At 41.8% G+C, this 25,341-nt stretch overlaps 1 protein-coding gene across 1 annotated transcript in view; it reads right to left on the reverse strand.

The window, feature by feature from the left end:
• LRRC1 (leucine rich repeat containing 1) overlaps nucleotides 1–25,341 on the reverse strand; it is a 63,527-nt gene that overhangs the window by 33,543 nt on the left and 4,643 nt on the right. The window contains exons 2-6 of the mRNA XM_019474451.1: nucleotides 24,299–24,416; nucleotides 9,175–9,253; nucleotides 8,864–8,900; nucleotides 6,079–6,125; nucleotides 5,875–5,964 (exon numbers count right to left, since the gene is read on the reverse strand). Coding sequence (XP_019329996.1) covers nucleotides 5,875–5,964; nucleotides 6,079–6,125; nucleotides 8,864–8,900; nucleotides 9,175–9,253; nucleotides 24,299–24,416 — 371 coding nt within the window. The remainder of the gene's footprint in view (nucleotides 1–5,874; nucleotides 5,965–6,078; nucleotides 6,126–8,863; nucleotides 8,901–9,174; nucleotides 9,254–24,298; nucleotides 24,417–25,341) is intronic.

Here is a 25,341-nt window from a genome sequence, read left to right on the forward strand (position 1 = left end):
GTCATCAGCATCAGAAGAATATCCTTCCCATCAAAAGAAATTCACCCCTCCCCACATCAAAAGTTTCTAAAGCTAAAATAAAGCTATTCTACTTTCTTGCATCACAGGCTGTGCAGTTCTCTGAAAAAAGGGGGGGAGGGAGGCTGTGAATGATGGGGATACTACGAATCATGATACTACTATCATCTTTTGTTGAATCCTCAGGATTTAAAGATCATGTCCAAGTAGGAGACCATCTGTACATTTTAGAGGGGGGGGGGGGAATAAAGATTATGTATGGCAGAGGAAAGCTTTTTTATTTGCCATGCTAGAGTTCAGGCAGGGAACTTCCAAAACATTCTACCTGGCAATCAGTAATAATCTCATACTTTAAACCTTAGCATCCAAAAAGAAAGAGATAATCTTTATCTTTTCCAGGCCCAGACAAGACTGCTGAAAAAATGGTGAAAACTAAAAACTGGGTATGAGTTAGATGTTTGGCGTGCTGATGGGCAGCAGGTCTTCAATCATAATTTAAAGCACGGTAGTGAAGCTCTGCACTTTGCTTCAGCCATTAAAGAAACTTGTTGATTTTGTTGTCCCCACAGAGTTTGATAGGTAACTGTCTTTTTCAAACGTGCATTTCATTCTGAAAGGACTGGGTTTTTTGCTAGGGCCAATTCCTTGTGAAGCACCCATCTGAGAGTCCAATACTAGATTAAACATCAGAGACGCACATAAAAGGCTTTCCAAAGAAGGTACCTGGACTTCGTTCAAGCCTAAAAACCACAAATAAACATACAAAGCTGACACAATCTCTCTTCTCTTTCTAGACGTTAAGCCATGAGAGCACTCTATGGATCTCTAAGTTCCCAAATCTTTGCTAGTAAAAAGCCAGCATCACAGTGGGCTGGTGGTGGTGGGGAACTAACCCTGAAGCCAACACTACAGAATGAATACATATGGACAGAGAAGGTGCTGGGGACAGACAGACATTAGATTATTCATACTACTGCAAGGTATGCCCTAGGAAGCCTTACAGACAAACACCCTGATTTACCCAAATACCCTTACATACAAATACTCTGATTTTTTAATTTCAGGAAAAAGCCATGCCCTGTGTTTTGGGTGTTACACGAATAAGGAAGTACTATAGAAAAATCCTGGAAGCAAGTGGAAATCTCTAAATGCTACCCATGCTGGGAGAAACAGGTTATGCTTACTTGTTGGGCAGCTCTACAGACACACACGGTCCTGCAGAATAGGCAAGGAAATTAGACTTGCTCTCATTAGACTGAGAAACGCTGTAAAAGACACTCCCACTCACAGCTTAAATTGTGTAACTTGTTTCTCCAAATAGTTCAACTAGCCAACAGGACAACTCCTGCTCCAAGCTGCACCCACCTAATTATTAGCTAAAATATCTCACATACATTAGCATTCACTGTTTTACTCCAGATAGCAACCACACCATGAGTTAAGAGAACACAATTCACAGAGAAACACAAAAAATAACACTGGTAATATTAAGACATCGAGTTTGTTATCAAGTCCTAAAGCAGTGTGTCACACATCTTTCCAGCATGCCTAAAACAATACGTGAGCTTAAAAGAGGAAATATCATCTAACAAGGGAAAACTTTCAGCACATATACCAGCACTGGGTAAGCAGACTGAAGTGGTCACACGGAAGAAAAGTTGACATACACTGAGCATGGCTAGGCACAAGCAAGAGGAATGACAAAAGGTTCAAGGGAGGCCTTGCCTATGTTCTTCAAATGTCCAGTTGGGACCCTTAAAAATACTCCTTTTGGCAAGACAAGGGAAAAGAAAAATATAAAAGGTCTATGCAGAAGAATTCTTAACAGCACAGTAAAAATATTAACAGCAACTCTACATATCAATGGCTTGAACAAGTTCAGACACTGGCCTGGGACAGTGAAGCTGAACATTGGCATTCATCTTCTACATCAGACCATGTGAAAAACAGACTGGATATCTGAATTCATGAGGAGACACACTTCCACTAATGGTCCACTGCAAGGAAATTCAAGTCTATTATCTGCCATTAGGAAGAATTTCCTACCTAACCTTCAAAGTATTGCTGTTTGGAAAATATTTGCCATTACCTTTGTTGCTTTCCCCATTCCCCATTTATGACAGTAGGGCAAATTTGCAGTGCCACAAGATTTTAAGTAGGTAGCTTAAAAAAAAAAAAAAAAGAGACACTAAGTACATGCTGATCACTGTACCACATGAAGATGAATTAGAGATTTCACTGGCTGTCTTAGGAAGTTTCCCAGACAAGAGTATAAGACTGTAAGAATTTAGGATGTATTTCCCTAAGTTTCCACATACTCTAGTGGCCAGAAGACCAGCAGCAAGCACAGGGACTTCAAGTTTTTCCCAAAACAAGCCCAACTGTAGTAGAATAAATCACCAGTATATATTTGTTTGCTCACTATTTGACAGATCTCGTACAGAGCACATAGGTCCAGCCTATTCCATCAAATAACACCATGGATTATTATCCAAAGCACACAGAAACTCCAGTAAGGCATTTGCAAATATATCCAGACACCTCTAAGAGCCTTACTTGGTCTCTTCAGCCAGAAAGACACAATTAGCATTACTTTCTTTCTAATTCCTAGCATTTTTTAGGTCCCAGCAAGTGCAGAGGGAAAAGAACAGAGAAGGGAACGAAGAGCACAAGTAAGGAACCTTTGGAGAAGCCACAGAGCACTTCACTGCTTTTACCAAACACAAGGCGGTTGGCTGCACCATGAAATTCATTTGCAATAACTTAAGAAAATTTTGTGAACTAAGAAAAGGAAAGCTGCGCTTGTTGGTAGCCAGACTGGAAAAAAAAAATCTATTACTTATAGATCTAATGCTAAAAATTTGATAAAATTCACTCTCAGAGGTAACTGACCCACAAGGACTTCAGGCTGCAGTTCTAACTGGCTACAAACAAGACGTCCCAATAATTTCCAACTGGAACCAGACAGGATCCCTTTCTCTCTGTCGCCAAGACATTCCCCAACAGGCTTCAGGAACAGTTACATTTTGGGTGGACACCCCATGAGTTTCCCTCGTGTTACGTTAACGTTGTTCTGGGTTGGAAAGCATGCACCTTTAGCCCAAGCTTACCGTCAGCTTCCCAACTGCCATATTCCCACCTGTCGTGAATACCTGATAAGCCAAAGACAACAGCCCCACACATTTGTGTCTGCTTCTTTAAGCATAAATCTGATAGCAGAAATTTCTACTAATGAGATTAAAGTGTTTCTGTAAAAATACAATATTCATATTCTAGAGAGCTAACCTGGGAGCACTTCACAGATCAAAGCAGGCCTGTTAAGACTTGAATAAAAGTCTAGCCCTCCAGGAGAACTCACCAAGACCACCAGGACAAGCATACGGCTCTTCCCGAAGCAAGTGAGGACCCCTGGTTTTTAGCTTCAGTATCGGGAATCGGATACAGACTTTGAGGGAGGACGGGTTACACTGCTCTGCTCTGCAACAGCTCGCGTAGGGCTGAAATAGTATCACAGCAGTTCCCTGGACTGCTTAGGATTGATAATAGGCAAATTTTTACCCTTATTCTTGCACAGATCCACAGACTGACTTCTCTACAAATGTCCGGTATCCCCATTTTAACCAAAGTTGTTTCTAGTCATTTGCTCCAAAACAGAGGTTATCACCACTCACACTACCAAATGACAGGCAGGACAAGCAAGAAGCCAGAGCCACCCCAGCCAGTGACCTCTCAGGGAAGGCAGCAACCTTCGTCTAGCTACTGTCTGCAAAGCAGCAGTTCATCTCATGATTTGCAATCGTTTCAGCTTGTCATGTTTCTTGTATTCGTTTTCAGAATCAGGCAGGATCCCAAATTTTTGGCCTTAGTTTTCAGTAACCACGAAGTCTGAACAAGCCTGTTCTTAGCTGCCAGTGCTGCGAAAAGCTGCATGAAAAGTTTTGTGAACTTTTACAGAAAAGGAAGAATGTCACAAAAGCCCCGGCCCATGCAATTTTTAGGTAAGACTTTGCCATAGTCACTGGGCACACATTAGCTGTACCTGTTAGTGCTTGCGGAAGGTTTCAAAAGACATTTTCCACTTCTGTTGCTGCTGGAGTGGTGCCAGCTGACAGCTTTCATACCCATGGGAAGTGGCTAAAGCAATGCTGGTCTGAACTTGACTACATAGCAGGAGCTCTTAATAATAACATCCCTTCTGGAGGACTCCTCTGTTTCTAAACAGTTGGGTTTTACTGTTAGGGACTATGCTGACTCCCCAAAGAATACTTTAGAAATATTCCACTTTTTGAAAGGATGTCCAACATTAATAGGCCTCTACTGATACTCATGACTCAACATCTGAGTTACTGTAGCTTTCTGAAGAAAGATGGAAGTGGTTCAGTACATGGCAACTTAAAAAAACAATATGGGCAAGGTAACCATAAAGGCAGGTGCAGATTAAAAAAAAAAGGGGGGGGGGGGGGAGATAGAGAACAATCAGGTGCTGCAAGAAATTTCAAATTCTTTAAAATGGTATGTTTCCCACCAAAAGTAACAAATTATAACTTTTCTGAGTTAAAGCACAGATTATCTTAAGTTCTGTGAAGACTATTCCTGAAGCTGGAATAGCAAGTTAGACTCTTCAGCCTGGAAAAAAGCACCTGGGGATACAGGAGAACACTACAAAAGCATCGACGGCAGGTCAAGTACATAGGGATCAGCTGCTCACTGCCTCTTCCAATACTAGGGATCACAGGCAAGGTAGGTAGAGCCAGGCTCAAAAAAAACCAACAACAAATCAGTGCAATGGGTAATAGACCTGTGCAGCTATTTGCCAGGGGAGAATACTAAAGATATCTACATAAGCTCAAGGAGAAACTGGACAAGTACGTGGAAGAGAGATTCGTTATGGGCTACCAATTAGACAAACCAAATGCCAAAGCTCAGGAAATCCTCTGAACCAGAAACAGTCAGGGGATGGAAAAAGGAGTGATCAAACACACACTTTTCTTCTTAATCCTCACTAGGCATCTACTTACTGCAACTGTAGAAGGAAGCTGGGCTAGATGAGCCTTTGATCTGAACCAGCACAGCCATTCTCACATACTCAAAGTGAGGAGACATGGAATTACCTCTTTTCCTTCAAATTGGAAGAGATACCCTTCTCTCCACTAAGAGGAGAGAGGTTTCTTTTCTGCTAGTGTGGATGTTCATTTCAGTCAAAATGAGACAGACAATGTTCACTTTACTTTTCACCTGTCTCCACTTTGGAAGTCTGTCCTTGCAACCCTGCTCTACTTTCCAGAGTTAACAAACACATCTTAAAAGCTGATCAAATTTCATCTTATGAGCTGTTCCGTGAGTTTTCATCTCCACAGCTCCCACTGGAGTTTTTTTCAGAACCAGACTGCTCCTATAGTTAGGAACCTTCTCATTTCCATCCTGATCACAGCCAGCTTTTACCCATCTGTTCTTGTGCCAACAATTGTCTGGTTTTGAGCTAAGCTGCAAGCCATCTGACTTGTTCACAATAATGGACCAATGGTCTACTACAATGAAGGAAAGCAAAAGGTCAGATCTGCATCACAAAACACCTATTTAATTTTGCACCTAAAATTCCAAGTTACTCCAAATCCCAGAGAACAGAGTCAAAACATATACACACATGCTTTACATTCTGCATTAGCCCGCTAATGTCAAGTGAAAATGCAAAGGGATTTTTCTTAAACAGATCCCTCAGACTGGAAAGAACATAAAAAATAAATGCAGACCTGTAAATAACTTTATAGGTATATTACATACAGTTATGCAAGTCATTTATGCAATAACAATAAAGAGAAAATAAATTAAGATAGTAATAAAGTATAAAAAACTTACTTCCCAATGTTTTCAGGTAGTGCTTGCAGAGAGATGTCATTTACTGAAAGACACGTTAGATTCTGTAATTCAGGAAAGCTTTCGGGCAACCTATGGAGATATTAATTCAAATCAAGGACTTCCAGCAGAAGTATTCAAATTCATGTAATACATACTGGGAAAGAGAACATGTAGTGGAAAACGAGGAGTCTATTTAGCAAATACACACAGAGGGAGGCTTGCCCAGACTCCAGCATGACTCTCAGAAAATTCTAAGGATCATAGTAAGAAAAAAGACAAAACATGACTTAGAGACTTTGAAGTTTCTTCTGTGTCAAAGAACAGGTAATATCCCTGTCTCCTAGCCCCTCTCTTCCCTGTCCCCAATTTGAAACTTCAAAATGCTATAGGGCTTGAGAACATTTTAAGCATTTTAACAATTTTTTTTAAAAAATCAAACATATTAAAAATTTTTTTTTTACTTTTATTTTCCTGTATCACCTAGATGGTAAAATAATTAAATGAATTATTTTTATTCAGGCTTCAGTTACATACACGCTTACAGCATGGCCATTTTGTATTAGCTACTAGGCTGCTTTTCAATTGCTGCTTTTTGAAGAAACAATCTGTTCACTACGAAGACAACAATGTTGTCATTGTGAATGTTACAACATTTCACATTTACTGGTTCACAACACAACAGCATGTAATCCCTCCCTTCTTACACTATAAAATGCAGCCATATGCAAAACACTCCCAAATTTCCCAAAGCCTTTAGGTCCATCACCCAGACGGTCTTCTGCAAGGCTCAGCTTCCCCTCCCCTCACACAGACGGATTCCTGTACCACTCACTGCTTGCTGGCAGCCAGGTTGCACCAAGCAGCTCAGTTTGCAGTTGCACAGGAGACAGGGTGGGGTAAAACGGGCAATGAGGTAGAGGAGGAGAAGCCCCTGGCCCAGCCATCCAACTTCTGCTCGACCCCCAGAGCATGCAACCTAAGCTGAAGCTGTAGCATTTGGTTTGGTTGCTGCTCTCCCCATCACCCAGCTCAAGGCACATGGTATGACCTGCAGGCAACTAACCAAAAGGAGATGCACACCTACAGGCAAATACAACTGTGCATGATGGGGAAAGGGAAAAAGACAAATTACAACAGGTGGCCAGGGAGGGCTTTTCATGTGTTCAACTCCATACTGCACTGTTTGTCATTTTCTGGACCCTGTTAACAGAACATGCTCAGTATCTCCAAAATGTGAGCTCCACTGTAACTATTCATTATCATTTAGGCTCTAACAGGTTTAAGACTGGAGTTAAACGGTCTGATTATCTTTTGGTCAGCCCTGAAGTGGACAAGTAGTTGGACTAGATGATCATTGTAGGTCCCCTCCAGCTGGAACTATTCTATTCTATCCTATCTATAGCATATAGTGGACTTCCAGTCTAATCTACAATAAATGTGCCTGCTTTTTATTAATATAAACCATCTGAAAACAGCTGGAAAAATGGTCTGCCAGGCACTTTTAATGCTGCAGGTTCATCAATGATTAAGTCTGACAATGAGGCAACATACTGTATTAGTGGTAGGACACTGATTGGGAAGATCTCCGACTGGCTTTTGAGCTTAGAGGAAATAAGGACAAGAATCAATGGCCAAAAAAAGTTCCAGGATATCACACAGAAAAGGAAATCACTGCTAGACTTTCCCACTTTGCCTGGGTAAATTAGTACGAAACCTACATGCTGTTATATAGGTAAAACTGAAATTCTGGATCTCATCACAGAAAATACCTGGCAACCATGTGTAAACAGCTTCTGGTGTCTGTGTTTTCTAACTTAGTAAACTGCTTGGAGTGATGTTTTCCAGGACACACATACACTTTGGAGCCACTTTATCAAGAATTTTTAAAATTCCCTTAAACTGTCAACAAAGAGTTATGAGATCTATTTCAACCCCATTAAGAAGCCTTTCAACTCTTTTGTTAATTCCACTCGGCTGTAGCTGTGCATTACAACACTGCTGTTTAAGGAAAAACATTACTTGGGCCCCAGGCCTTATTCAGCACACAAAACGGAGAAGGATAACTAGCACACTACTACAGACAATTTTGATTTCAATACCACGAGATGCAGCTCTGAGCTTTACGTACTGCACGCTGATGCCTGGGAAAAAGGTGGCCCTCACCACTTGCATATCTAAACATCAGTTCAGCCTCAGTTTGCTTTACCAGATTTTTGTGGTATTATTATCCTCACTATATAAATGGGCTACAGAGGCACAGGGACTAAGATCACAAGTGACCCTTTAACGCTCAAAGATATGACTTTCCAGAGAACTTAGGACGCACTATGGGCGATATTCAAAGTGCAGTTCTGAAGAATCTCAGCCGCACACGTGGGAGAAGCCGTCTTGCAAAACCACTGGAGCGGCTTAAGATATTACAGACACTCTTCTGTTTGTTAGCACTCCTGCACCCCAGCCAGCCAGCTAATCCTGCAAGTATTCCCAGCCCATCTCAGTGCAAAGCAAAGCAGGTCGGCCAGCGCCCACTGTAAATACTCTGGTTTATGTGACTTGCTCAGCATCACAAAGGAGCTCTGTGGCATGGGCCGGTTTAGGAAACAGTTCTCCAAATAGTATTCAAAGGCCTTAACTAGCAGATCACCTCTTCCTTGCTATCTCCAGCCTCATTTCACTAGATAAATTCCAAATTCTTCAGCAAATGGAACAGAGAAATGTAAACAAAACTCCTCTTCTGTACTAAAAGTGTGTGCAATCCCCAACCCCAGCTCATCAGAACACAGACCAGGAGCAGCCGTAGGAGCCACCAACATATGCAGTGCATTTTTGCCACATGTTACTGCATGTCACTGTGTCCCAATTGATGGGAGGTGATGAAACACTAGTCCAAGCTTTAATCATTAGTAAAAGCCATTATCTGCAGCAGCTGATCTAAAGTCTATTCCAAATCATCAGGCACCTGGGTTTGTGCCAATGCATTCGTGCTAACCATTGCCTTATCTCTCCCAAGTATGAGCATGGTTTTCCTATGCATTTAAGAAGAGGAATGAAAATTACTTAAGAGACAATCAGATTTACATTTTTCCTGGTTGGCTAACAAATTTCATCCCCTCCCCAGAAAGATGCACATCACTTTTTAAATCTGAACTTTTGCTGCAGTCCCTGCCAGAGACACACACTGTTGGCAAGATTTCATAGAGATCCTAGATCACAATTTTTAAGGGCTTATTTAAAATTGTAATTGTTACAGCAAGATTGTAATTCTGGTATGGCAAGTACTAAGAAGAAGGTGGAAGTTACCTAGTCAGTGGATTCCCACTGAAATCTGCTACCTGTAGTGCTCTGCAGAATGAGATGCTTTCTGGTATTTCAGGAATATCTGCAGAAGAAAAAAAAAAAGGAAAAAAAAATTGTCAACAACTGTACTTCATCTACACTGAAATTGTCTCATTACATTCAGTAACTTGCTGCTGCAAGGAGTTATCCTGGTATCTTTCAAGACATTTCAACATGCAAGACTGCTTCACATCCAAGTACACGGCTATCACGGCAGAGCCATTTTGTGCTTTTTCACATCCAATTTCCCCTTCCTGCTCCACGCTGGTCTTCCTGATCCTAGACTACTCACCTGTCCTTGGACTGATCTTTATCAGCCTCTGCCCATCAAAAAAACAGACTCTCTATGTGCTAGGACTGTCCTAAAGAACCAATTAAAACCTGAACCTCTTGTAATTTGATCAATACACGCCCACAACCTGTGCTGGCAGAAAGTAGCGGGGGGAGGGAAAACAAGGGAAGGAAGAAGAGAATGTGCAAGTCTCTCCACACTCTCAATGTACACTCATGGGAGCAGAACCAGCCTCCCTCACACTAAAACCAGGTAATTTGAAAATATTATTCAAATTGCCGGGTCCCAAATAAGTGCTAGTACACTATTTCAGATTTCCAGAAAGCAATCAATCAGAGATATTTGTATGTGAAAACAGACTTTTTTTCAAGTATCTTCAACAGAACACATTTACCTACTGAAGTTAGGCATGCTATCTTAAAAATAAAATTGTCTTCTGGACCTCTTACATCGAGCTGTATTTCTATGAATAGGCTGTGGGTCCTCTGTGTAAGTCCTTGTTTACTGTCACTGAGATCCAGCAAAAATGAAACAAACACGTTTGGTTTCCTTGTTTAACAACTTAGATTTTTATGATTCATTTTGAAAAGAATTCAAAAAGAAAAAAAAAGGCAAATCTTAAAGTAAAAATCGGACTTCTGTTTCCAAGTTTTTTTCCTATTTCCATTTTTTCTACAGAGCATTACATCTACTCCATCTCCTCTTCCTGCTGTTCTCATCACAAAGAATACTTCGGGAAATATCCTCATAGATTTTCCTCATGCAAGTGGCACCACTGACCTCAGCAGCCATCAGTAATCTAAATATGTTGAAAAATATTTGGAAATTAGGTCTCTTCCTACCTAGCTGAGTAACTCAGAATTGACTGCCTATGTATTTCATTCAGCTCTTCTCCCCAGAAGTGGTGCAATGGAGGGAGGAGGGGAGGAGGGAGGGGAGTACCCACTCATCAGGTTCACGTCTTGCCAGGTAATCTGAGCAAATGCATCTGTTTTGAATGATTCCGAGCTCAGAACTGAACCCAGAGCCAGCAAGAACATCTTCCAAACCCACAGGTCACCGGTTGTGAACGATCAATGAAAGGGTGGTAGAGGAGCATCTCCTGGGAACCTTCTTCTGTTTCCTACATGAGTGGGAAGGGCTGGAAGGAAGGAGGGAGATGGGCACCCCCAAATGGGTTTCACTCCATCCCAAGAGGTGCTTCCTCTTGGAATGGAAGCAAATCACTCTTGCCTCACGAACCCCAGTGCTCGCAGGACACTCACCAGGCACAGCTTTGAAAACAGCCGGGGCAGATGGAGAAACGGTTCCTAATGATTATGAGTAGCTCTGGAGTGGTCTAATCACTAACCCCAGAAATACAGTGCATATTCAGAAAATATATTCACTGTTGCTAAATGTCAAAATAATGAATGAGAGGGGTGAATACCCACAGTGTGAGGCATCAAACAACCAAGCTGTGCTTCCACGACGCCAAACAAAGCCACCGAGGGTGAGGTTTGCATGGAGAGGTGTGTGCAGCACAAATAGTTCCCTCAGTACACTTGGTGAAGGAGAATAAAATACTGTTAAATGTACACAAACCCTAGGGCCTGTCAACAGCAGTAGTTTCCCCATAAAATGGAACGGGTAACTTTAGAGACTAAGTCCCATCAGAGATGTTTTATATGTTCTTACCCACCCACTCCTCCATAACAGCTTTGCTATTTGAGGAGAAACAGTTGATCTTTCCTAGAAATCCAACAGCAATGAGATAAATTCAGAGTGAAACATTAGGTGAGGCCTTTGAGGTTAGAAGGCACAGGTCACACCGAGTCCCCAAATCAGGATTAAGAGAGCTCGCTCCCCTGTGGCAGCTTGCCTCACAGAAAGACCAGACCACGTGGCAGGACATCAGCCTGGTGCAAAGGCCAGAGAGGTATGGGGGCTGCGATTCGGGACCCTGTGCAGGGGGCGTCAGGCCGGAGAGCAACCAAGCCTTGTGGTCAGGCTCTTTGTACCTCTTCATGGGTTTCATCTCATTCGCAAGCCCAAATCCAGCACAACACGTGCCAGTGACGCAGTCAACAAGCAGATTCTCCACGAAGAACCTCAAAAGTAGCCATGAAGCTACTGCAGGAGCCACAGGGCTCCCACATTTAAATCGGGGACACTTGAACAACCAGCCTATTTCAAAGTGTCACATTCACAAGCGTCTCTGCTGACCTCACTTCAGGAGTCAAAACCTCCTACTTTATACCTCTCAAATGGTAGGGACAAACAGGTCTGAATAGTGGCATTTGAATAACTAAAAAAAAAAAAAGTATCATTAAGATTGCCTGATTAAATGACCTTAAAGTGATAAATTCTCATAACACTCTAAGTCGTAAAAGCATTTGCCTGTCACTAACACTCCAGAAAGTAAAAGCACTAACGTCATTGCAGAGACATTGCTCCGTCTTGCAAAACAGATGGCAAATAAACTACTACTTTTTCTTTTTTCTTTTTTTTTTATTAAACTTTTATGTAGAAACATTCACTTTTGAAAGGGTGTTCGAAGAAATACAAACAGTACACAGAAATGAAAACCTTCCCTTTCCCTACACAGAAATATACATAAAATCAAAACAAAATCAAAACTACATTTACAGACAGCAAATTTTACCCATTCCAATCCTCTATGATTGAGTGCTATGAGCCTGTAAAAGACTGAATTTGTACTACAGGATTATTGAAGACAGAGGTCCTACATGTACTCAATAGACGTTGTTACTTCTACCTTGCATTACAGCAGTGACAAACACTGATACTGAGCTCTGCTAACCAGCAGCAAGTAAAGTGTGTCACCCACCACCTAGTCTTCATACCATCCTTCCCTGGATAAGTAGCTGGAGAAGTCCTGAAAGGGACATCACTATTTCAAAGCTTCCGAGGGCTCAGAATAACTCATTTCTTTGCAACCATGCCAGTGTCCACAACTTTTATACATGCATATATGCACACACATATATGCACACACACCCCTTTCACATACAGATACACTTTCTGCATGTGTGAATCACTCTCCCAGATAAAAAACAAAAAGCCCCACAAAAATCAAAGCTCAAGTAGAAGTAACTATCCTAATTTGTTTGGGAGAAAAAAAAATATATATACACACACACAAAAAAATGTAACATATAAAGCAGAAAAACTTAAATCCTCAATGACAAAGTTTCTGAAACTAATCATGCTACCGATTTCCTCCACCAACATGTAGTTTCATTGCCATACTGCAAATAATTTCTCTTCTACTTCTGTATGATGGACTATGAAAACCAGAAAATACGCCTTCTCAGCAAAACTATTTTGATAAGCTTTTTCTGTTACAATTCTAGGGTATTATCTGTAAAAACCAACAAGTATCTGAGCTAAGTAAAAATTACTCTAAGATAAGATACTACTTGAAATAAGACAGTATAGGCACTGCTTATAGTTTGGACGCATTTGAAAACTACAAAATCTGTTCTGAAAATGAAATGCGCTTTCCCAGCCTAGTTATTCCAGGCTATGAAGTCACTACATGAGCAAAAATCTTCAATAAGGAACGGTAACAGGCACAGGGAAAAGAAGGGAAATTCCATTTCCACATTAAGCTTTTTTTTTTTGCATGTAAAGTGCATTTTCGTCCCCACATTGATACTTTTTCCTGTATCTGTTTCATTTTTCTCCTCCACCTAACTGGACAAGGGACAGACAAAAATTCAGTGCAACTCTTTGAACTGAGGATCATTATACATTTAGTAAGTTCAACAAGGTTGAAATAGAACTTGTTTTAATTGCAAGGCATCTTAAAAAGATTTCTCAGGCAAAACACAACCAAGTTATGAGGAGATACTTTATCACTGCATGTGAAGACTACTGTAACATTGCATTGAATAAATGAAGTCAGAAGAGAAAAGGCAAGGAACATTTTAGCATATGACAAAAAAAAAATGGAGTGATTATTATAGCAGAGAAGATGATGGTCCATAATAGAAGCGTTGACATAATTAACTGAAATGCAACAGAGGATATTAAAATATATAAAGAAGTCCTTCTGTCTCTTGATGGATTAAACAGCTTTCACCATTACTGTTAACTACTCGATTTTGTTACAGACATTAACACGTACATCTCTGCCAATATCAGCAGCAGTAAGGTTGAATGCTTTTCTTGCCACTGCTGGATAACCAGCTCAAATCCTACTTAAAAATCTAGGATTCTTCTAATGCTACACACTGACGAATGCTCTATATTTACACAATGCCCCAGATGTTCTGGCATAGAGATTGTGCAGCATTGCTAATCATAAAGCCATAAACCAAGCATAAGCCCTGTGACGTGTGACAATACAAATACACTGGCAGCAAAAAGAAGTCGTGCCAGCAGAAGCAGATGAAAATCAAGCTTGGCAGTCATGTATATAAGAGGGCATACTTCCCCCCGCCCCCATTCAAAATACCTCTTCAGATGTTTATCATTCTAGTTTGCACAAGAATTTGCTAATGATCTAGCAAGTCCTGTACAAGTGACTAAAGAGGTAGGTTTGACACTAGGGAATTCTGTACTGTCTGAATGAGAAAATTACTTCTAAAAATCCTTTTGTTTGGTGCTAATCTATTTTTTGTTGAAGATTTTTACAACAGCGAAATCTCTCAATCCCCATTCCCCCCCTTTCCTTCTTCTGATGGCTGGGAGGGTGGGGAAGAAGACAGCCTTCAGTTTAAACTGATAAAACCTTTTGTATGGCACATTTTTACAGCATTGTATATCGAATTTCAAGAACTAACAGTATTTTTTTTCTACCCAAAGGCTACACGGCCAGCATCCTTTACACATTCTGCAATAGTGAACATAATTTCCAATACCTAATCAATATCGAGACAGCAATGGCCAGGAAGGTCCTAGGCTGCGACAGGGCTACCAGAACAGAGCTACTCAAACAGTGGACTCTAGCTCAAAGTAAAAAGTATTTTTACAACAACTTAGCTGAAGTCTTAGATGTGTCACATTCCTGAGGAAGAGTTTACAATGTTCAAGAGTCTTTCCAGGAGCAACTACTGGACGCTGTTATATTTTCCAGCTACGAAGGCGACACAGAGCACTGTGCTTTAGGAGGGCTGGAGCTGGCACACCCCGTACACCCCCAGCAAAAGTCAACTGAATAGTCCTGATCTAGACAGTCATAGCAGAAGGCCCACAACCACGTATGTACAACACAGGCAAAACACCTTAACCGCTTAGTGATTAGTAATTCATTAATGTATTAAGCAGTTGATTAGTTTATACCAAATGTATACTCAGGAAGCCCATTCCAGACTCAAAGACTGTGAATTCATGCAGCATTATCCCTCAGGAGAGAGATAACCAGAGGCGAACCAGATCTCATCCATCAAATTCAGTACACAGAAGAATCTTCCCCCTGCCTCTTCTCACATACATAATATAAAATATCTAGTATAGTGTATCACACATACACAAAAGGTCCAATAAATCATTAAGCATTGCAGTGCTCAAGTGATTTAGGAGCCTAGAGGTTCTCTTCCCTCTTCCACGGAGGTTCCTCTGTGCCACCCACTGCAGAGGGGTCTCTGAGACGCCTGCCCTTGGGAAATCTCTCCCACCGCATTCTCCACCTCCTCCACCTTCCCAATGTGGGAGGAGGAAACTGCCCGCTTTATCAAATACCTTACAAGAAGGAATTTGTGGTGCAAATATTTGTTTGTCTTTATGAAGGGCTCTTCAGCTGCAAAGCCCAGCTGAGTATGCTGTTGTCTTGCAGACGCCACCACCACATCTCTCTACCCTCCCCAAAGCAGCCAAGTGCAGCTCCCAGAGGTTCTGTCTCCGCGGGGGGAAGCGATGGAGGAAGGTCACTCATCCTCTCCTCCCATTTCCACATTAAAATCATGACATACACAATGATCTGACAGGCTTCTTTTTTTCTAGAAACTGGAAGGTTTTGCTCCTAGCCCTGAAGTCTGCAGTACCTCTTGTAAGTATACATTACAAATTCTGGGGCACAATGTGACAGGAGTCACACCGCTCTTGCAAAGTCTATTGAGATTAAGTGGCTCTTGTACAGGTTGTAACAATTTCCTCTTCAAGCTCTGAAGCTGAGGATATACAAAATACAAGAGATATGGCTCTTTTAAGACTGACCCGTCTTCACAACTTTAAGGAAAATTTACAAACAGGTTCAGGATGGGTTTTCTCAACTAAATCCCTTACTGTATAATTAACAAGAAACTGAAGCGAGGTACACATCTCATTCCTCCTCCTCATTGCTTCTGGATACATCCCTTTTCCAAAGGAGGAGAGGAGCAGGGGAAAAAAACCCTCACAAAACTGCATTTCATGGATACATAGATATTATTTCAATTTACTTGGGCAAAAAACTGTGCGGGGACATAAAAACAAGCTGGTTTTTGAACAGATAGCATGTGGTAAATCAACAGACTGCCCTTCTCAGCTGCAGGAAGAAGCAGTAACAGAGGACCAGGAGCTGTAAATTGGAAACAGAAGATCAGATCACATGGAAACAATACTTCCAGGTGAATTAAGTGGAAGAGCCTGAGTTCAGCAAGGAATTTAGATCTTCTACCTTTTTACTGATACATGCCAATGAAGAGTTAAACAAGGCTAGGAGACATTTTTATAAGGATTTCCATCTTGGACCTCGAGGCTAGCAGGAATTAAATACTTTTAGTCTGAGAAGCAAGGAAAAAAAAAAGTAAAACCTAATATTCTACCTATGAAGCTGCGGATGCCAGAAAGTGTATTAAGTGTTTTAGCAGCAAAGTTACAGATTTATTGGATTAATTCTTCAGTAACTTCATAGTCATGGCATCTAACCTTCTCAACAAAAAAGAAACCAAAACCCAAGCAACTCTGTGGATACAAGAACTAACAACGCCTGTTTGCAGTTTGCCATTTTATGATCTCTAATCTAGATTATCCAGAAAATGAAGTATTTATTTTATGTCACTCCCATATGGATTGTCTGATGTTTAACGCTTTAGCTGATACTTCAGCAGGCCAAAGGTTTCTGTCTCCACTTGTCCTGCTGCTTAAAAAAAAAACAACAAAACCCTCACTAAGAAGCCTAAAAAGCAAACAAAACCACCCCCCTAAAAACCCAAACAAAAAAAAAAACCTTCAAAATCCATAGCCTTCTCTTGAATTTGGATGAAACCAGACACTGTTGCTAGATGCGCACACAAGTACATTTAGCAGTTTCCTTAGAAAAAAGTTAAATCTGGCAGAATATACCATGATGGAAAAATTCACTTTTCTGTAATCCATTTAAAAGTAACACCTTCTAAACTTCTCTAATTAGATTATTCCATCATGAGATTTCACTCATCTTCTCTTTCCCAATCAGTCAGCACTTGCTGCTTCTTCCTTCCCCTACCTGATGAGGCTTGCTCAGTGACGAGGTCCAGTCTTTTCTCTCTCACCTTACTTCTCCTGCTGCATATAAAGTTCACCTGCTCCTCCAACTTACCAACATCAAATTCATTTTAGTGGCACAGATCCACAAATTCCAACTTTTACATCACCTCAAAGCGAGCAAGAATTTCTACGTGTCTGTGGGATTCCGCAGTGCTCCAGAATCTAAAAGCAATTTGCAGTACATGTTTGTTTCTTCCCCAGTACTCTGTACATTGATCCCTAAACTTCATGTGTAAAACATGAAGTTGATAATGTTTTTTAAGCACAGGTTTTAAACTAATCTCAAGGGAGGGATGGGGAATAATAAAAAGAAAATACATGTCACTAGAAATTAGATGTGTCAAAAAAACAAACAAACAAACAAAACAATACCCAACACAACTGCTAGCAAGCAACCATCTAAAAGAGTGAAAAATTCTGCTATCTCCAAGTCTGCAACAAGGAAGCTCTGCTTTCATTAGCACAAAAAAAAACCCCACAAAACCAAAAAACAGTCACTGGCCTGACCCAGGCTAAAGCTTCAGATCATCTGCAGCAGTGCTCTGCCACCATACAAACCACAGTAGTCTCTGGTGGGATGTCCCATGGCTTTCAGGTGTTCACAACCAGGGTTGCAGTGAGTGCATTCACAGGATGCTTTCTTGTACCAGGTAAGATGTGTCCATGCAGCAGGACGAGAGCAATTTTTTTTTGTCCATAAGTGCTCACCTGGACACAAAGCAGTTCTGAAGGCAAACAAGCAACATCCAGCAGTTGCGTATTTTAACAAAAAGGTGTGTTTGCCAACCATACTGCCTCACAGCACAGCTTGCTGCCTTTTTTTTTTGTCCTTGTCCACTGAGCAAGAAAGTGTCAATTCACAGTTATTTCTCAGCATTCTGGGTTTTACTATTTACCACCAGACTTGTACCAGCACATTCGTGTCAGGGCAGCTGGTGGCAGGCAGAGAAGAGGATTTCACAGAGGAGGTCTCTGCTCAGATGCTGTGGAAGTGCAGCAGAGGTGGACAGCCAGATCCGAGATGAGAGCACAGGGCAAAAGGCAGCAGCTGTTAGATGAGAGAGTGGAGCCCATGTGGAGCTGCAGGACAGGATCAGAAGACTTAGAGTGCTTCTGCCTAATTAGCTTATGTCCTCACTGTAAAATAGCTGGGTCACCAGCTGAGGCTGAATTGAAATAAGCGCTCAAGCCTTTCCTCTGTCAGTATTTCTAGTTAAAACACTGGTTATCCTGCTTTCGGTGGGGGAGAAGAAAAGCAGGACACTTACCCACTTTGTGGGCAGAAGGAAGGTAATCCTACAGTACGGATGACAGGTATGTCTTTGAGGGCAGATAGCTGAATTAAAAGGGGAAGCATTGGTGTGCATGCGCTGATACAAACAAGTGAGCTGAAGCCCCAGAGAGCAAAGCAAAGATTACGCACCGCTCTGCAGTGGCATGGACTGATGCTCTGCAGGTCCGCTGCCACGTGCTCACCCAGCCTTCTAAGGCAGCTTTAAATTACTTGCTAAATAAAATGTACCTATCACGCAATACACAATGAATGTGGTGTCCTGAGGATGACTAAGATCTGTAAAGAGACTTTTAATGAGGTTGTAAAGCAGCTAAAAAGAATAAACACTTCAAATAAAAAGCAGTAATATCAAACCGCCTGCAGCTGAAAGTAGAACAGTTTAATACCGTTGCTGTTGATTTCTGAAAGTACCCTGATAACTGAAGACAAAACAAAATAAAAGTTTCTCAATCTGCAAATATAATCCATTTTGGAAGTAAGGAAAAGGTAAAAATAAGGCTCATGGAGCATTTGGGACACTGGCCTACAGCTGCCAAAGACTGACCTCCAAAATCTTGGACACTACTCAGACCGTCAGCCTTGCATAGCAGCAGCTCTCTCTTTACACTACAGTGTTGTGACTATCGAGATGCTTCCTCAGAAGCATCTCTACTGTTTGGGTAATCCTGAAGTAGCATATTTAACTTTGGTGAAGTCTGCAATTATTTTCACATAAATGATAGCATATTTGCCGTAACATGGTGACTGTGTTGAGAGAGGATTTTGGAATGAGAATATCCTGATGTCACGAGACTTGTGTCCAGAACAACTGCACTATCAATACAGTCACACACTCAGTTTAAGCAGAAACTACAGAAATCGGTAGCAACTACTATATCATGTAGCCAGAATCCATCTCTACGGTAGGTATGAAACTGCACACATTAAACAAACAGTATTATTCTTATTGGATATCAAAGTAAAGAACCACATTGAGATTTTGGTATCAAGCAACATGCAGAGTCAAATATGGCTTAACAAGATCTGCCCACACACAGGTTTCCTCAGTAGGTGCCACAGCAAACCCATTGCTCCTCAGTTCACAAAGTAACAGATCTCAGCTCCGCTGAGAGCGGAGTCAGCAACAGAACCAGCATAATCCACCTATGAAGATTAACAAAATCCATTTAATTCTCCCACTGCACACACAGTTGCATCTTTTCCACTGTTTTGAGACTTGGGGCTTGGACGCAAGACCGAACCCCAAGGTTACAGAGCACTTCCACAGAGGAACAGCTAACTTGAATGCCTCTCTAGCTGCCAGCTAGAGAGCCACTACAGTTACTGCAAATCTGCTGGTACACAGCAACTACATTGATGCTACAGGCTTGCATGACCAAGTCCTTGGTAGGCATGTTCAATGGAAGCAAAAAGAGTAGCAGCAGAGAAGCCTGCCAGGCTTTTATCACAGAGACACAGCAACATGGAGGCACACACAGAAGTGCAAGAGGCTCATCTCCTATGTAAGCAAGGGGGTTAGTCTTCATCCGAGAAGGGGATGGACAGCAGAATGGTACAAATGGCACTCCTGCAGCTGGGAAGGGTAGGAAAGCCACCCCCGTGCCTAATACCCAGCAGCCACTGTCCAGTGTGAAAGCTCACAGTGATTTTCTTCTTACCCTAAAAGAGCTGAATGAAACAAGCTGCTGACAATCTGTCAAAGGCTGGAAAAGGTATAGGACATTAAAAAAAAATAAAAATCCAGACTTCCACACCACACCTGTGAAGAGAAAGTATGTGTGGTGTAGCAATTTCTTTCAAATAAAAATACTACAATTAAGTTAACACCTTCAGGGCATTTTAAGGAGCGTGCAATATCGTTGACAAAAACCTATCAGCAGAATCTGGAGGATTTAATACTTGTCAAAGGCAAACAAAAAACCCTCTTCTTGGAGAAGAGGGATACTAAAAAGGAATGCACCACGTCTGCAAGAACACAGCATACATACGTAGCATACATAATCCCAAATATCAGCATGCATTAAATTAACTACAGAAACTTTATGCATTACCTCTCCTGTCTGGAAGAAGCTACAGAACAAGAAAAGCCATTAACATTTTAATGAATCTGGGATGGCAGAGCCCTAAGCTCTAAGAATTCAGCCTCCAGGGGTTGCGCAGAAGGAAAGGGGGGGAGGGAGTCACTGGAGGAAGCCTCTGTGAGATGAGCAGCATGGGTAGCGGCCTGCTACAAATCCCAGGGATCTCAAACAAGCGGCACGCGCTTCGAGAGAGAGGGAAGCTTAATGAAGTGCCAGCTGAGACGCAAGGAAAAAACTGCAGGAATCTGAGCACGTCTTTCTTCCTTTGGAGATTGCACTTGTTTTCTGAATCACAGGGTCTTTCGAGACTTATCCCGGGGCGTGCCCAAGTGCTGTGGGAAAACAAACAGCACACAGGCGCTTCTGATTGTGCATAGAGCAAAATCTCTCCTCTACCATGTAGAGCAAAGACTTGCACTGAAACTCAATGCAAAGCACAGGAGCCCTACCCAAACTTCAAGGATGTCAAGCAAGGACGCTTCAGGTTCCCAGTATCCTTGCAGAATTCACCAGTGATGTGAGAATCCAGGAAAAGATTTACCCAAGCCTGGGGAGTCTGAGGGAACCAGCGCTAGTTTCAGACACACAGCAGTTGAGCATCTATCTCAGAAGACGCTACAGGGAATACTCCGAGTCTCAGACACGCTTTGCCAGCAACTCAAAAGCTCAGGCATCCACTGTTGAAATCCTACGAGTGTTTTCTTTAGCCTCAGAACTAGTACATCAGCTTTTTGAACAACGTAAGACCAAGGGGCAGAGAGAAACTGCATTGCCAAATAACCTTCAAAGTGTTCACCATCACTATGCTGTTTTCTTAGCACAGCTTCCCTGCCCTCTGGTATTCCCATCCTTGATTCATCCATTCAACCTTTGTTCCAATAACAGCCTCAGCCAGACTAGAAAAGCACGGTGGGGATGCTTCCTAGGAAATCTGCATGAACACATGGCCTTGCAGAGGAATAAGAAATAGCATCAACATGCAAATAATCCAGGAAAAGTTTAAGATTATATGGCTCCTAGCCTTCCCCAAATCCTTCTCCTTCTCCACCACTAAGGCTCTCACCTTGCCCTCCCCAGACTTCTCTCACGTACACCCAAGATCACAGGAGCATCAAGTCTACATCTGCTGAAGATTTTTGCATTTTCCTTAGAAGGATTTTTGTAGTTCTAGATTCACTTATTAACCAAAAACTGCTTAAAGGATTAATTATGTAGCACAGTTTTAACATATACTAGCATGTCTCGGGCATTTTGAAACACTTGGGAATTTAAGAAAGCCACACTTAAGAGTTTCCCTGTTCACTTTTCCTGAGTGCCTATGAACTAGGGCTACTTACACAGTGGGTAACACCGCACTGCACAGGCATCCAGAGCTACCTCCGAAGAGTCGGGAGGGATCCTGCCTGGGGGGATCAATCCCACCTCTAGATGCAACATCTCACCACTGCACAAAACACATCTGGCCTCTGCAAGCGCACCCAAGTCCAGCCATACAATATACCCACCATCTCACGGAACTTCAAAGATCATACACAGACCAAAGGATTAGAAAGTACGAGAAAGGAAGACATGTTACCATTTTATTATGAGGGAAATGGAAGTACTTTTGTTTATTCAAAACCCTTTCTGCCTCCTCCTGTGATGAGAGGTTAAAAGATAAAAGGACTACTCCTGTACACAAAACATTAAATGAATTTATATGTCTGTTTTTAAGCTCTTGAGGAAAACGAATGGCCAGAACTGAAAACAATTAGTGCCCCAAACCAGACAGCTAAAGCAACAAAAAACACAGAACAATGATCTCTTATTTCCCAAGTTCAGATGTCACCATCACACTTCCCTATTCATGCAGCATACTACATTTTGAAAAGCTGGGCTCTTTTTCCTCTGCCTGAAAGGAATATAAAGAGTTCCTATTTTTTTTTCTAAGTACTTTGGTAGTTAGAAAAACAAAAACTGATGGAGTGCAAACCACTGAACAGGAGAAACCTTTGGCAGGTTGAGAATCTGACATATTGGAAGGTGGGTTCAAAATACAAAGCTAAGAAAAGAAAACACTGTAAATCTCCAAAATCTTAGGTGAGAATTCGCCCTGCAGCATCCCAGATGGTGTGTGTTTTGCCTTTTAATTTGAAGAGCTGTTGAGACAACCATAACATGACCAAACAGCAGAAAGTAACATCAGTCATCTTCTGCCGTGGCTCCCCCTGCATCACCTCGCACAGCGCGTTTTTCATTTGAAAAGTCAAGTCGTGCAATAACTGTGATATGATTAAACAGAGGGAAGCAGTATCAGTCACCTTCTGCAATGAACCACAGAGAAGAGAAAGTAATGCAGTAAAACGGGTGATTAACACCGAACCTTGGATACAGGAAAGCAACTGCTCCCTGCCACCTGCATTAGTCCAACCCATCACTTGAGAAAACACTTCCTTGTGCAGTAATTTCTAATGACACACGCGCATCTACCCAACCACAAATGTTCACACCATCTGTTCTCGTTACAGTTGAGCTCTCAGGCCAACTTCCAAGTCAGGCTGACAGGAGTTCACATGGCTCTGATCCACCAGCTCTTTTGCAGATAGTCATTCATTTGCAAAGAGAATTACTAAGCCAACAGAAGGGTGTTTCCTTTTGTATAAGGTCTGTCACAGACAGCACCCAACTCAGCCAAACTCAGTAGCCAAAATACTGCATCAATTAATGCTCACGTATTTCTAAAATGTTTCAACTAACGTGTTTCTTCTGTCTCTCAGATGATTTCTTTTCAGTTTTCTTCTCTTGCAAGGTTTTGCAAATGTGCATAAAATTATATGGTTCACAGAAATTTTTCAGCAACTGCCTAGAGACTCATTACACTTCATCAATTATATTGTCAGATAAAGATGGCATTAAAAGCACCAAACAAATAAAGGAAAAAATGCAAATTTCAGACAGTTACAGGAAGGTGAAGTAGTCACTGAATATTCTTCAGCGGGAAAGGGTCCCTGTGAAGTTAAACCGTAATGAAAAAAGGCTCCCTGTTGCACTGTTTCTTCTCTTAATATTCAGTTACATCCCTCACACACAACCTTGCTCTCTCCCACCCCATCCATCACACCTCAGAGAGCATTTTGTGCATATTCACTGCATATAAGGAAGCAAAAATAGCTGACAACTGCTCTAATTTGGTAACACGGATTCGCTGTTTCTAGATCACTGGGTCATACGGCTGCTTAAAGGTGACCCACCAGCCCCTGAATTTCTTGCAGAACTGGTAAGTTCACCAGGCCACACAGGGAAAAAAAAAAATAGTTTTCACTCCATCACAGCTCAGGACAATAGAAGCAGCAAACATTACAACCGAATGATAAACCCATGTGGTTTCCAACAACACATTTTAAAAGACAGTTTCTCCCAGCATCCTTTTCTGAATTCATCTCTGCAGATGACAAACAGACTGATTCTTATTCCAGAAGTACAACTAGAAATACCAGCACTCTGCCTCTTGCTAATCACAGGTGAAGAGCAGAGCAGAAATAAAGAATTGGACTTCTAACCCATAGGCAGCCTTTTTTTGGACAGAAAGCAGCTTTTTTGTTTCAACCTCTTCTTTTTTTTCCTTCTTCTTCTAGGCATTTCAGATTCTAGGCATTTCAGAGAGCTTGGGGAAAGAAATCAACATTGTGACAGATACACCTATAAAAGTAGGATGTAAAGCATTCTTTAAATTGGAAAATAAAGCAGGCTCTCAGAAAGGCAGAACTACAGTCAAGCGTTATTTTATTACTGTATTTCCACCACCAGCTCTCCTCCGCTCTTTCCCTCCTCCCCATCTAGAACTACAGGCAAATCCATGAATTACGCAGAAAAGCATTCTGCAGAACATAGATAGCAACTTCAGAGACAGAAAAACCCTACTAACCCAGTTTTATAGACCATGTCATAGGACACTATAGAATCAAACAAATTAACATTGGAGCTTACCATTTCGAGACAAATCAAGCTCCACCAGCTGCATGAAATTCGCTATTTCTGGAGGGAGACGCTGGATTTCATTATCACTAAGTCCAAGTTTCCGTAACTTCACAAGTTGGAAGAAAGGCTGAAAGAAAGAAAAATTTCCATGTCAGAAAATAGTCACATAACTCACATATAAGCATGATAAATGATAAGCAATAACTGGAAGCTGCCATGCAAACAGACTATAATCCATGTTTTACCTAAAATGAAATTTATTTAAAAAAAAAAAAAAAGTAAAGCTCGCTATTCAAGATCACAGCAGACAGACACTAGTGAAATCCAGAGTGCCTGCTTCAAAATCATTAATGGGGTGAGGTTACCCAGAAGGGTAATCAAAAGCATCCTAATTACACGCGGGGGCTCATTAGGAAGTTAATGCAGAGGGACACTTCTAAAGGACGATCCAGAAAACCCACAGAGAGGGGCTGCCAAGGTCTTCTTCACCGGCGAGCGCCATAACCAACTAGGTTACAGAGCCAGCCTCCCTCGGGAAGACTTTTCTTTCTAGCCTCATACACCCTCCGCCCCGCGGCCCAGTTTCAGAAGGACTAATGAAAGTTGGGTGGGATACACACAATTCCAGGTCTTCCCAGCTTGAGGAGGAACCCAACCCAGCCCTGTCTCTACGGTGAGGACATGGGCACGCAATGCAGACAGGATGCTAACTTTCCCTGACCACCAGCTATGAGCTCAGAGGGTTTGGCAGCCCCCAAGACAAAACAACCGTCAAAGGAGACAGGCCAAGCCGCAAGTCAGGTCAACCCCAGGTGCTGGGAGCAGCTGGTGATCAAAAGACAAAATCGTCATTAAAAACCTATCTGTCCTGGTTTCGACTGGGATGGAGTTAATTTTCTTCCTAGTAGCTGGCACAGTGCTGTCTTTTAGATTTAGTATGAGAATAATGTTGATAACACACCGATGTTTTAGTTGTTGCTAAGCAGTGCTTACACTAGTCAAGGACTTTTCAGCTTCTCATGCCCTGCCAGCGAGAAGCTGGGAGGGGGCAC

This window comes from Aptenodytes forsteri, unplaced genomic scaffold (assembly GCF_000699145.1).
Source record: "Aptenodytes forsteri isolate BGI_AS27 unplaced genomic scaffold, ASM69914v1 Scaffold100, whole genome shotgun sequence".
NCBI lineage: Eukaryota > Metazoa > Chordata > Aves > Sphenisciformes > Spheniscidae > Aptenodytes > Aptenodytes forsteri.